This window comes from Oncorhynchus mykiss, chromosome 22, assembly GCF_013265735.2.
Source record: "Oncorhynchus mykiss isolate Arlee chromosome 22, USDA_OmykA_1.1, whole genome shotgun sequence".
Taxonomy (NCBI): domain Eukaryota; kingdom Metazoa; phylum Chordata; class Actinopteri; order Salmoniformes; family Salmonidae; genus Oncorhynchus; species Oncorhynchus mykiss.
In genome coordinates, this window is record NC_048586.1 from 40157112 (window position 1) to 40170965 (window position 13854).

General features: G+C 44.0%; 1 protein-coding gene across 2 annotated transcripts in view; it reads right to left on the reverse strand.

Moving 5' to 3' along the window:
• LOC110501866 (transmembrane protein 163) overlaps window positions 1-13030 on the reverse strand; it is an 85685-nt gene extending 72655 nt beyond the window's left edge. Inside the window, exon 1 of one of the 2 annotated variants that reach the window (XM_036959305.1) lies at window positions 12468-13030. In XM_036959305.1, the coding sequence (XP_036815200.1) occupies window positions 12468-12651 (184 nt within the window). In that variant the 5' untranslated portion in view covers window positions 12652-13030. Of the gene's footprint in view, window positions 1-12464 lie in introns of both variants that reach the window. The other variant, XM_036959304.1, reaches the window with a different exon arrangement.
• Between the last annotated feature and the right edge of the window lie 824 nt (window positions 13031-13854).

Sequence of the window (13854 nt, forward strand, 5' to 3'; positions counted from 1 at the left end):
GAGCTGGCCACCCCCGCAGAGAATCGAACAGAACAGCCCACCTCAGCCCCTGACCATAGCCTCGACATCACAGCACGACAGACGACCTTCCTGTTTGGCCCTGTCCGGGGGTGTCCTCGGATGGTGTCCTCGGATGGAGCCACAGTGTCTCCTGACCCCTCCTGTCTCAGCCTCCAGTATTTATGCTGCAGTAGTTTATGTGTCGGGGGGCTAGGGTCAGTTTGTTATATCTGGAGTACTTCTCCTGTCCTATTCGGTGTCTTGTGTGAATTTAAGTATGCTCTCTCTAATTCTCTCTTTCTCTCTTTCTTTCTCTCTCTCGGAGGACCTGAGCCCTAGGACCATGCCTCAGGACTACCTGACATGATGACTCCTTGCTGTCCCCAGTCCACCTGGCCGTGCTGCTGCTCCAGTTTCAACTGTTCTGCCTGTGATTATTATTATTTGGCCATGCTGGTCATTTATGAACATTTGAACATCTTGGCCATGTTCTGTTATAATCTCCACCCGGCACAGCCAGAAGAGGACTGGCCACCCCACATAGCCTGGTTCCTCTCTAGGTTTCTTCCTAGGTTTTGGCCTTTCTAGGGAGCCACCCTGATAGCCCACCTGATAGCCCTCCTCTAGGTTACAGAGAACTGGTTGTCCCATCCACCAAACTATCAGGTGTGGAACAGGGAAGGGACTCAGGGGGTATGATAATTTGGTATAGAGCAGACCTAACTCACTCCATTAAATTAATCAAAACAGGTACATTTTACATTTGGCTAGAAATTCAAAAGGAAATGATCTCAACAGAGAAAAATGTCCTCCTGTGTGCTACCTATATCCCCCCACTAGAATCCCCATACTTTAATGTAGACAGCTTCTCCATCCTGGAGGGGGAAATCAATAATTTCCAGGCCCAGGGACATGCACTAGTTAGTCTGTGATGACCTACATGCCAGAACTGAACAAGAACCTGACACACTCAGCACACAGGGAGACAAACACCTGCCTGCAGGTGACAGCATTCCCTCCCCCATATGCCCCCCTAGGCACAACTATGACAACATAACCAACAAAAACGGGTCACAACTCCTGCAGCTCTGTCGCATGCTGGGTATGTACATAGTCAATCGTAGGCTTCGAGGGGACTCCTATGGTAGGTACACTTACAGCTCATCTCTTGGCAGTAGTACTGTAGACTACTTTATCACTGACCTCAACCCAGAGTCTCTCAGAGCGTTCACAGTCAGCCCACTGACACCCCTATCAGACCACAGCAAAATCACAGTCTACTTGAACAGAGCAATACTCAATCATGAGGCTTCAAAGCCAGAGGAACTGCATATTAATAATAAATGCTATAGATGAAAGGAAAGTAGTGTAGAAACCTAACAAAAAACAATTAGTCAACAACGAATTCAATCCGTTTTAGACAACTTCCTGGACAAAACGTTCCACTGTAATAATGAAGGCATAAACTTGGCAGTAGAAAACCTAAACAGTATCTAAAATCTAAACCATTCAAACAGAAAACCAAAGAAAATTAACAACAATGACAAATGGTTTGATGAAAAATGCAAAAATCGAAAGAAAAAAAAATTTAGAAACCTGTCCAACCAAAAACATAGAGACGCATAAAACCTGAGTCTACACCTTCACTATGGTGAATCACTAAAACAATACAGAAAGACACTACAGAAAAAGAACAGCAGAAGTCAGCTCAATATAATGGAGGAATCCATAGACTCTAACCACTTCTGGGAAAATTGGAAAAATCTAAACAAACATTAATACAGAGAGTTATCTATCCAAAACGGAGATGTATGGGTAAACCACTTCTCCAATCTTTTTGACCCGAAAACAAAGAACAAACAGAAAAAACATATACATGATCAAATGCAAATCTCAGAATCAACTATTAAAGACAACCAGAACCCACTGGGTTCTCCAATTACATTGAATGAACTACAAGACAAAATACAAACCCTCCAACCCAAAAAGGCCTGTGGTGTTGGGGTGTTGGGATGGTATCCTCAACAAAATGATAAAATATACAAACCACAAATTACAATTGGCTATACTTAAACTCTTTCACATCATGATTGGCTATGGCATCTTCCCCAATATTTGGAACCATGGGCTGATCACCCAAATCCACAATAGAGGACACAAAGTTTACCACAATAACTACTGTGGGATATGTCAACAGCAAACTTGGGGAAAAACACACACATTTCTTTCCACAGGGCCGTGGGGTGAGACAGGGATGCAGCTGAAGCCCCACCCTCTTCAACATATATATCAAAGAATTGGCGAGGGCACTAGAACAGTCTGCAGCACCCGGCCTCACCCTAATAGAAACTGAAGTAAAATGTCTACAGTTTGCTGATGATCTGGTGCTTCTGTCACCATCCAAGGAGGGCCTACAGCAGCACCTAGATCTTCTGCACAGATTCTGCCAGACCTGAACCCTGACAGTAAACTTCAGTAAGACAAAAAAAATGGTCTTCCAAAAAAGGTCCAGTTGCCAGGACCACAAATACAAATTCCATCTGTCCACCGTTGCCCTAGAGCACACAAAAACAATACATACCTCAGCCTAAACATCAGCGCCAAAGGCAACTTCCACAACACTGTGAACAAGCTGAGAGATTTGGCACACCAATTAGGATATGGCTAAAAATACTTGAATCAGTTACCGAACCCATTGACCTTCATGGTTGTGAGGTCTGGGGTCCTCTCACCAACCAATAATTCAAAAAATGGGACAAACACCAAATTACGACTCTGCATGCAGAATCCTGCAAAAATATCATCTGTGTACAACGTAAAACACCAAATAATGCATGCAGAGCGGAATTAGGCAGATACACGCTGATTATCAAAATCCAGAAAAGAGCTGTTAAAAACCACCTTAAAGGAAGCGATTCCCAAACCTTCCATAGCAAAGACATCACCTCCAGATAGATGAATCTGGAGACGAGTCCCCTAAGCAAGCTGGTCCTGGGGCTCTGTTCCGAAACACAAACAGAACCCACAGAGTCCCAGGACAGCAGCACAATTAGACCCAACCAAATCATGAGAAAACAAAAATACACTTACTTGACACATTGGAAAGAATTAACAAAAAAACTGAGCAAACTGGAATGCAATTTGGCCCTACACAGAGAGTACACAGTGGCAGAATACCTGACCACTGTGACTGACCCAAACTTAAGGAAAGCTTTGACTATGTACAGACTTAGTGAGCATAGCCTTGCTATTGAGAAAGGCCGCCGTAGGCCGCCGTAGGCCGACCTGGCTCTCAAGAGAAGACAAAATGAGGTGGAAACTGAGCTGCACTTCCTAACCTCCTGTCCAACTTATGACCATATTAGAGATACATATTTCCCTCAGATTACACAGATCCACAAAGAAATTGAAAACAAACCCAATTTTGATAAACTCCCATATCTACTGGGTGAAATTCCACAGTGTGCCATCAGAGCAGCAAGATTTGTGACCTATTGCCACAAGAAAAGGGCAACCAGTGAAGAACAAACACCATTGTAAATACAACCCATATTTATGTTCGCTGTACTTGAACTATTTGCACATAATATGACATTTGTAATGTCTTTATTCTTTTGGAACTTTTGTGAGTGTAATATTTACTATTAATTTATATTGTTTATTTCACTTTTGTTTATTATCTACTTCACATTTCAAGCCCTGAAATGGAATTGGGGGAAAAAAATGGAGAGAGCGAGAGAGCAAGAGAGAGGAGGGGGGAGAGAGAGAGGGGTGGAGAGAGAGAGAGAGAGAGAGGGGGGTGAGAGAGAGGGGTGGAGAGAGAGAGAGAGAGAGGGAGAGGGGGGTGAGAGAGAGAGAGAGCAAGAGAGCAAGAGAGAGGAGGGGGGAGAGAGAGAGAGAGAGAGAGAGAGAGAGAGAGAGAGAGAGAGAGAGAGAGAGAGAGAGAGAGAGAGAGAGGGGGAGAGAGAGAGAGGGAGGGAGAGAGAGAGGGGGGAGAGAGAGGGGTAGAGAGAGAGAGAGAGAGAGGGGGGGAGAGGGGGGTAAAGAGAGAGAGAGAGAGAGAGAGAGAGAGAGACTTACAGCACAGAGACCCTCAATGTCTTGTTGCTTTTTGTGCTATGTTTCTCTGTCTGCATGCTATGTCTTGCTTGTCCTGTGTTGCTGTGCGTGTGCTCACTGCTCATTGATTGTCGGTTTTGTAATTGTTTTTAAAAACCTGCCCAGGGACTGCGGTTGAAAATTAGCCGGTTGGCTAAAACCAGCACTTTTACTGAAACGTTGATTAATGTACACTGTCCCTGTAAAAATAAAAATCAACTTAAACTCAAACTCAATACTAGATGTTGTGATTATGAATCCAGCAGTGCTTCCCTCTTCATTGCCATGTGGGTTTGTGTGAATAAGCACTAAGACTCTTAGCTCTTTATACACACTGACTGACAGGAGATCGTAACTACAGACATCATAATGGAAGAAAACTACATGGAACCCCTCCTCTCATTGTACTCTCATCCTCGTCTCTCTGACGACCAATTTACATAATCAATAATTTTTTGTGTTACAGTCACATCCACAAGAGGAAAAGGGTGAAATTCCCTAGGGGGACAATCGTAGTGAAATATTTACCAGCTCATATCTCATTCCCTTTACTCGTTGATTTGAGTTCAGTGGAAGGCAGGAATGTTATGAGGACCACACAGATCTGACAACTTGTTGACCTCTGACCTGAAATCAGCTTGTAAAGCTGTGTCTCAGCAGCATTAGTTCTTCTAAACGGAAATCAAAGGGAATCACATGTTCAAGTGTCCTCAGGGGTGAGTCTCAAGCCAAGTCAGTCAGGGGTGAAAGTCAAATTCAAAATCCCCCTCACCCTCCATGGTCTCTAAGTCAGCTTTAAGAAGAGTAGGCTAGTTGGTGGTCGAGAGTCACATGGCCCAGCTCCATACAGTTCTTATAGGATAGAGTTAATAACAGCTCTCTCTCTTTCTGTGTGTGTGTGTGTGTGTGTGTGTGTGTGTGTGTGTGTGTGTGTGTGGAGGGAGGGAGGGAGCGAGGTTGTTGGGCACATGCTTCCACTGCTGATCCTAGATGTGGATCATGTGAGTTGAACGAAGTTGCATTCTTCCCTGATGTTCTCTTACTCACTTCCTCTACACACACACACACACACACACACACACACACACACACACACACACACACACACACACACGCACACGCACACGCACACGCACACACACACAACATAGATACTGACCCTACATTTGATGACAAACTGCATACATTGGATGATTCATACTTTATTTTTCTCAGAATTATGGAGGGTAAAGATCACAGTATGTAGGCTCGCTACAAAGTAGAACCATATAGTGTTCTTCGGTTTGTCCCCATAGGGCAGAGGTCAGCAACAGGGGCCACAACTTTCTTTGGCCCGCCCAATGTTTTTATATAAGAAATCTGTCCCCAAGTATTCCCACAAATAAAAAATAAATAAAAAAACATGTACATTAGCGATCGTGTCTTAATGTAATCAAGGTATATGAAATGATTGTTATTTTCATATACATTCGCTTTTTGGGCTTAGTTGTGGTCAATTTGCAGTGTACAAATTATTTACATTATTTTCCGGCCCCCCATCCTTTTGCTACGACAAAAATCTGTCCACGGCTGAATCTAGTTGCCTACCCCTGCCAAAAGGGAACCCTATTTGGTGCTGGGTAGAACCCTTTGCAGATGGTACCATCTAGAACCCTCTATGAAGGGTTTTTCATTGAGCCGTCTGTAAATGGTTTTAACCAGAGCCCTCTATAAAGGGTTCAACCAAGAACCCTTTGATCCTCTAAAGGTTCTACCTAGAGCTGGAAGGTCGGAAACTCCAGGTTTACAGGCCACATCAGGCCTGCAAGTCACATTATGCTGGCTTGCAAAGTGATGTGTAATTCCTATTGGAATCCAGCCAGAGTGAGGATATCCAACAACTGGAACTTTAAATCACCTGCAACCTCCATTCAGATGAAATGCCAGGGTAGGGATATATTGATTATTGAGACAACCTACATGATGTAAACTGGATTGATTGATCTTATGCTACACAAAGATACATAACTAGGTATTGTAACGTCCGCTTCCAGCTCACACTCTCAAACACATAGATCCCCTGAACGCAGCTCACTCTCCAGATCCCAATCACCTGAATTCTGATCACCTGTTCACACACCTGCATGTCATTATCACACACTATTTTAGTTCAGTTCTTTGCACCCCATCGTTGTGAGACACACATCTATTCGGAGCTCTGTTTTTCCGTAATTTAATCTTCCTGTGTACGATAGTTTTTGCCTGCCTCACTAACTACACCATTTGCCTATTCCCTGCCTGTACTTAAGCCTATCTGATTTCCTGTTATCAACCTACGTTACTAGCCTTTTCCCTGCCTGTACTGTTGCCTTTTGGACCCCCTGTGTATGACCTCTTGCCTGCCCCTGGACCCAGATACCTGCCTCCTCCTGTGTATGACCTCTTGCCTGCCCCTGGACCCAGATACCTGCCTCCTCCTGTGTATGACCTCTTGCCTGCCCCTGGACCCAGATACCTGCCTCCTCCTGTGTATGACCTCTTGCCTGCCCCTGGACCCAGATACCTGCCTCCTCCTGTGTATGACCTCTTGCCTGCCCCTGGACCCAGATACCTGCCTCCTCCTGTGTATGACCTCTTGCCTGCCCCTGGACCCAGATACCTGCCTCCTCCTGTGTATGACCTCTTGCCTGCCCCTGGACCCAGATACCTGACTCCTCCTGTGTATGACCTCTTGCCTGCCCCTGGACCCAGATACCTGCCTCCTCCTGTGTATGACCTCTTGCCTGCCCCTGGACCCAGATACCTGCCTCCTCCTGTGTATGACCTCTTGCCTGCCCCTGGACCCAGATACCTGCCTCCTCCTGTGTATGACCTCTTGCCTGCCCCTGGACCCAGATACCTGCCTCCTCCTGTGTATGACCTCTTGCCTGCCCCTAGACCCAGATACCTGACTCCTCCTGTGTATGACCTCTTGCCTGCCCCTGGACCCAGATACCTGCCTCCTCCTGTGTATGACCTCTTGCCTGCCCCTGGACCCAGATACCTGCCTCCTCCTGTGTATGACCTCTTGCCTGCCCCTGGACCCAGATACCTGCCTCCTCCTGTGTATGACCTCTTGCCTGCCCCTGGACCCAGATACCTGCCTCCTCCTGTGTATGACCTCTTGCCTGCCCCTGGACCCAGATACCTGCCTCCTCCTGTGTATGACCTCTTGCCTGCCCCTGGACCCAGATACCTGCCTCCTCCTGTGTATGACCTCTTGCCTGCCCCTGGACCCAGATACCTGCCTCCTCCTGTGTATGACCTCTTGCCTGCCCCTGGACCCAGATACCTGCCTCCTCCTGTGTATGACCTCTTGCCTGCCCCTGGACCCAGATACCTGACTCCTCCTGTGTATGACCTCTTGCCTGCCCCTGGACCCAGATACCTGCCTCCTCCTGTGTATGACCTCTTGCCTGCCCCTGGACCCAGATACCTGCCTCCTCCTGTGTATGACCTCTTGCCTGCCCCTGGACCCAGATACCTGCCTCCTCCTGTGGTCCTTGAACAATAAACACCTGCTGCGCCCTGCACTTGAAACCAGCTCTCTGTCTCCCATCGTGTTCATTACACAACTTCCATTGATCATCCTTGGGATGTTTCTACAACTTGATTGGAGTCCACCTGTGGTAAATTCAATTGATTGGACATGACTGGGAAAGGCACACCCCTGTCTATATAAGGTGTCAGAGCAAAAACCAAGCCATGAGGTCGAAGGAATTGCCCGTAAAGCTCAGAGACGGGATTGTGTTGAGGCACAGCTCTGGGTACCAAAACAATTCTGCAGCATTGAATGTCCCCAAAAACACAGTGGCCTCCATCCTTCTTAAATGAAAGAAGTTTGGAAACACCAACACTCTTGCTAGAGCTGGTCACGCAGCCAAACTGAGCAATCGGGGGAGAAAAACCTTGTTCAGCAAGGTGACCATGAAGCTTTTGGTCACTCTGACAGAACTACAGAGTTCCTCTGTGGAGATGGGAGAACCTTCCAGAAGGCTGACAGATCTTGAGAGGATCTGCAGAGAAGAATAAAATAAACTTCCCAAATACAGGTGTGCCAAGCTTGTAGCATCATACCCAAGACGACTCAAGGCTGTAATCTCTGCCAAAGGTGCTTCAACAAAGTATTGAGTAAAGGGTCTGAATACTTATGTAAATGTGATATTTTCCATTTTTTTAAATACATTTGCAAACATTTCTGAAAACCTGTTTTTGCCTTGTCATTATGGGGTATTGTGTGTAGATTGATGGGGGGGGGGGGGGGGAAACAAATAATCAATTTTAGAAAAAGGTTGTAACGTAACAACATGTGGAAAAATTCAAGGGTTCTGATTACTTTCCGAATGCACTGAATATACTATGTCAGTACTGTATACGTAAAAATCATTAAGGGAATACGAGATGTATGCAGAAATATTCCCATATGGGTACAGTTTAAAACATTCTCACACATGTTTTTAAATTGACCAGATTATTCTAAGTTTAAACAGTGAGGTAAACACTCATGGTCAGGCACTATTTAAAAGAAAGAAAAAAAAATACTATCAAAAATCTTATTCAGATTCGGAAGGGTTGTATGTAAAACCCTTCTTTCCTTCCAAAGGATCCTCATCAAAGAACCCTTTCTTCAAAAAAAAGGTTCTTAGGATGAAAAAGGTTTCCAAAGAACCCTCGTTTTAAGAGTGTGTTTAATTCATCCCATAGAAATACATGAATTGTCGATCCATGCTGGTTTTGTGGATTAACTAGATTCCCTCACTACATGTTCATAATCTTCAACATACTCAAATTGGAAGTAATTCCAATTTTCGCCCTCTAATGAATATGGGATTAGATTCCCATGGCACTCTAGGCTATGACTGTAATCTCTCTAATAGAATGTTAATACATTTTCTGAAAAAACCCATAGAACCTTCCCTTTTAAAAGGGCAGGTTGGCATTTTTCATCATTAATCTTGTTCTGGAGGCAGCTCTGCAGTGGTCACTAGCTAGCACAGCCACAAAGTCATCAAATCTTACCCACACTGCCATCAAATCTTAACCACACTGCTAACCCTAATGCCTAAACCTAACCTTAAATTAGACAACAACAAAAAAAAATGCATTTTTACAATATAGCCAATTTTGACTTTGCAGCTGGCCTATCTAAATAAAGACTTGCCTAGTTCAGTAACGGTTAAATAAAAATAAAAATCAAAGGGGAACTCGCTCAGTGCTGCCACAAGGACAAGACTAAAGACAGTAAATGTGAACCTGTTTTAAAAGGTGGTTCCAACATAATCTCAATTCACTCTGACATTCCACTCCTCCGCACCGCACCATCTCCTATATTGCCAGCTGTCAATTAAAAACACATAAATTATTCAAAGCACTGAATTGATTGGTTGGGGTGATTCCAGGTGACACATGATATTACAGATGGGGGGGGGGGGGGGGGGGGGGGGGGCGACGACAAAGACTCGGAAACCTCATGTTGAAGCTATGAGAAGCAGAGAGGCACAGTTGTAGACACAGGCACAGAGATGTTACATCCAGCGTGTACTGTATATCTGTAGTGAGCAACATGTACAGCTCTAACAATCTGTGCCAGAAAGCTATAGTCTCCTCTCTAGCCCTACTTCTGAAACTATGCATTCAGCCTTGACAGGCATATTCAAACGACTGCAGTTCTGAAAGGCAGCAAGGCTACAGTCTTGTATGTAAATGGGGGTGAGATGGAGGCAGCATATGTGGAGGGAGTTGTGGTGGGGGTATGGGGCTCTACTGTTTTAATGCAAACCGTTCAAAAACATTTCCTCCTTGATGTCCCTCTCTCTCTCTCATCTCTTTCCAGTCGGTATGTTTCAGACTCATCCCTGTGGGCAACGAGCATCATTAAGGCTCTCTAACACATTGACTGGGCCTCATTAGAGAGATTCAGCACCTAAACTCTTAGAAAAAAAGCTTCCAAAAGAGTTATTCGCCTGTCCTCCATTTGGGTTCCATTTAAAACCCTCTGTGGAAAGGGTTCTACCTGGAACCCAAAAGGGTTCTACATGGAACCAAAAAGGCTTATTCAAAAGGTTATCCTATGGGAACCACCGAAGAACCATTTTAGGTTATAGATATCGCCTTTTTTTTTCTGAGTGTACAATCCTCCTAGTTACCTAGTTACCTAGTCTCTTCAGTTACCATCTCATTACATCTGCTCTGGTCACCCTATGACAGAGGCGTCAGTTGGGTATAGCTGGGCTAAACCATAGCTCAAGACCAAAAATGTAAGCTACATATAGGAAGGCTAAAATCATTCCAATCCCGATTCAAATGCAACGATGTCGCTCTCGCTGCTGGTGATTATCTGATCCACCTCTACGCAGACGACACCATTCGGTATACTTCTGGCCCTTCTTTGGACACTGTGTTAACTAACCTCCAGATGAGCTTCAATGCCATACAACTCTCCTTACGTGGCCTCCAACTGCTCTTAAATGCAAGTTAAACTAAAAGCATGCTCTTCAACCGTTCGCTGCCCACACCTGCCCGCCTGTCCAGCATCACTACTCTGGACGGTTATGATTTAGAATACGTGGACAACTACAAATACCTAGGTGTCTGATTAGACTGTATACTCTCTCCTTCCAGACTCACATTAAACATCTCCAATCCAAAATTAAATCTAGAATCGACTTCCTATATCGCAACAAAGCATCCTTCACTCATGCTGCCAAACATACCCTCGTAAAACTGACCATCCTACCGATCCTCGACTTTGGCGATGTCATTTACAAAACAGCCTCCAACACTCTACTCAACAAATTGGACACAGTCTATAACAGTGCCATTCGTTTTGTCACCAATGCCCCATATACCACCCACCTCATGACTTGTATGCTCTCGTTGGCTGGCCCTCGCTTCATACTCGTCGCCAAACCCACTGGCTCCAGGTCATCTACAAGTCTCTGCTAGGTAAAGCCCTGCCTTATCTCAGCACACTGGTCACCATAGCAGCACCCACCAATAGCACACGCTCCAGCAGGTATATCTCACTGGTCACCCCCAAAGCCAATTCTTCCTTTGGCAGCCTCTCCTTCCAGTTCTCTGCTGCTAATGACTGGAACGAACTGCAAAAATCTCTGAAGCTGGAGACTCTTACCTCCCTCACCAGCTGTCAGAGCAGCTCACAGATCACTGCAACTGTACATAGCTCATCTGTAAATAGCCCATCCAATCTACCTCATCCCCATACAGTATATATTTATTGATTTATATATCTTGCTCCTTTGCACCCCAGTATCTCTACTTGCATATTCATCTTCTGCACACCCTACCATTCCAGTGTTTAATTGCTATATTGTAATTACTTATCCATCATGGCCTATTTATTGCCTTACCTCTCGTATCCTACCTCATTTGCACATTCTGTATATAGATTTTTCTACTGTATTATTGATTGTACGTTTGTTTATTCCATGTGTTGGGATGTTATGACTGGGGTCTTGGTCATATCCATGTTGGGATGTTATGATAGGGGTCTTGGTCATATCCATGTTGGGATGTTATGATAGGGGTCTTGGTCATATCCATGTTGGGATTTTATGATAGGGGTCTTGGTTATATCCATGTTGGGATGTTATGATAGGGGTCTTGGTCATATCCATGTTGGGATGTTATGATAGGGGTCTTGGTTATATCCATGTTGGGATGTTATGATAGGGGTCTTGGTTATATCTATGTTGGGATGTCATACTGTTATAGTGTTATACTGTATAACATAGGTTATGTACAGACCTTATGTCAGACCTTAGTAAAGGTAAGTCTGTCTCCCTCCATTTCCATTTAGCATGACCTGTGTGTGTGTGTGTGTGTGTGTGTGTGTGTGTGTGTGTGTGTGTGTGTGTGTGTGTGTGTGTGTGTGAGACAGACAAAACTTCTGAATATTGAGGGTATTTTCATAACCACTGCATCTTATCTCCCTCTAAAAAAAGATTTCACACATGGAATTCAGGCTCAAAATGTACAATAATTTTTGTATTGTTTGATAACCTCTACAAATTCACATAAGGGTTTTGGTGATCATCCCGGAAGAAATAACCTAGATAATGTCAGACACAACATCTTGACAATAAGAGTGCTCTATAGAGACAGTGATGCTTGCCTATTATTTATCTCCAATTGCTTTGCCAAATTGACATGTCTCTGATGTTAAGCAGGTAAGTTATTATAGCAACACATTCATAATTTATCAAATTAATAATTGATCAAAACCACTTTCCAGATGCTATAAATACACTCCAGAAGCGCCCATCAATCACGTCAAGGTGAGGATTTACTTTTACAACAATAAAGTTTGTAATCCCTGAATTACTTACTACCTTGACCATCAACGCTGTCGGTGATTCTCATCTCTTGGTCCCGGTCCATATTAAAAGGATCGTCTTGACTCGGTATTTTGGATAGATTCGCATTAGACGCGCACCCGCCGTTCCGTACGGCCGAAGGGTCCACGAATGTGGGATCCGGGACAGGGAATGAATCTTGTGTCATTGGGTCAGTCATGGTTGTTTACTTATAAGTCAAAAGTCCTCGGGAAAAAAATAACTCACACCGGAGTTACAAATGCAGCCATCCAGGGCGCGAATGACGCCGGTGTTGACAGGACGAAGTGCAGAAAGCGATGACTAGATGAGAGATAAACGCAATCTCCACAGCATCAGCAGCAACAGACCCCTTACGGCCACACCCCTCTCTCTCCACTCTCTCTGACGACGAGATTTCGCACGATAGAGGGAACTGCAGTGAAAAGATTTATAAATCAAGATTCATTTGCTCAGATTCATACATGGGTTCATTTGCTTGAGTCTTGTAATATAGATCTGATTATTATCGACATGCAGTTGCTATAAAGACACAAGGCTGCCATTTGATGCTCAATTGTCGACTTTTGACGCGACAACTTTTCTACCCCTCCCCCGAAATCCTTCTATCACACGCAACCATGCGCAGAATGCAAGAACATAGCTCGAAAACACCCAACTGTCAATCAATTACTGGATTTCGATACCAATAAACAATTTATTTAATTTCTTTCTGTAAAACAACGGTATGATATGTTATGTTTGATATGGTTACATAAGACAGAAGGTTACTTATGCCAAGGTCAAGGAGTATGGGTCTGCATATAACATGAATGTCTAGCAACCCAAAGGTTACATTTTTTAATCACACCATGGACAACTTTAGCATTTTAACCAATCATCTACTTTGCAACCATTTAATACTTTTTAGCTACTTTGCAACTACTTAGCCTGTTAGCTAAAACCCCTCCCCTAATCATAAACCCTAACCCAAAGACCTAACCTTAACCATAACATAACCCTAGCTAGCTAATGTTAGCCACCTAGCTAACGTGACCCAAAACAAATTGGAATTTGTACAGTATCATAAATATAGCATATTCATAACATGATGTATGAACTGCATTTCATAACATATACGAATTGTCATTTGTAACATATATGAAATGGACGATGAACATCCAAGAATGAATACATACCATACAAAACGTAACATGTCATACTAAATGGAAATGGAGGGATGCAGATTTACCTTTACTATGTTACGTGGAGCCATGAGTCCATGTTGCAGCCGTTTATCTGGTCCTAAGAATAATAGGTCTAACTTCATTAAGGAATGGAATGGGATTTGTTCACTCATTTTATTCCACAGGTTGGTGCAAAATGCACAGGGCATAACACATGA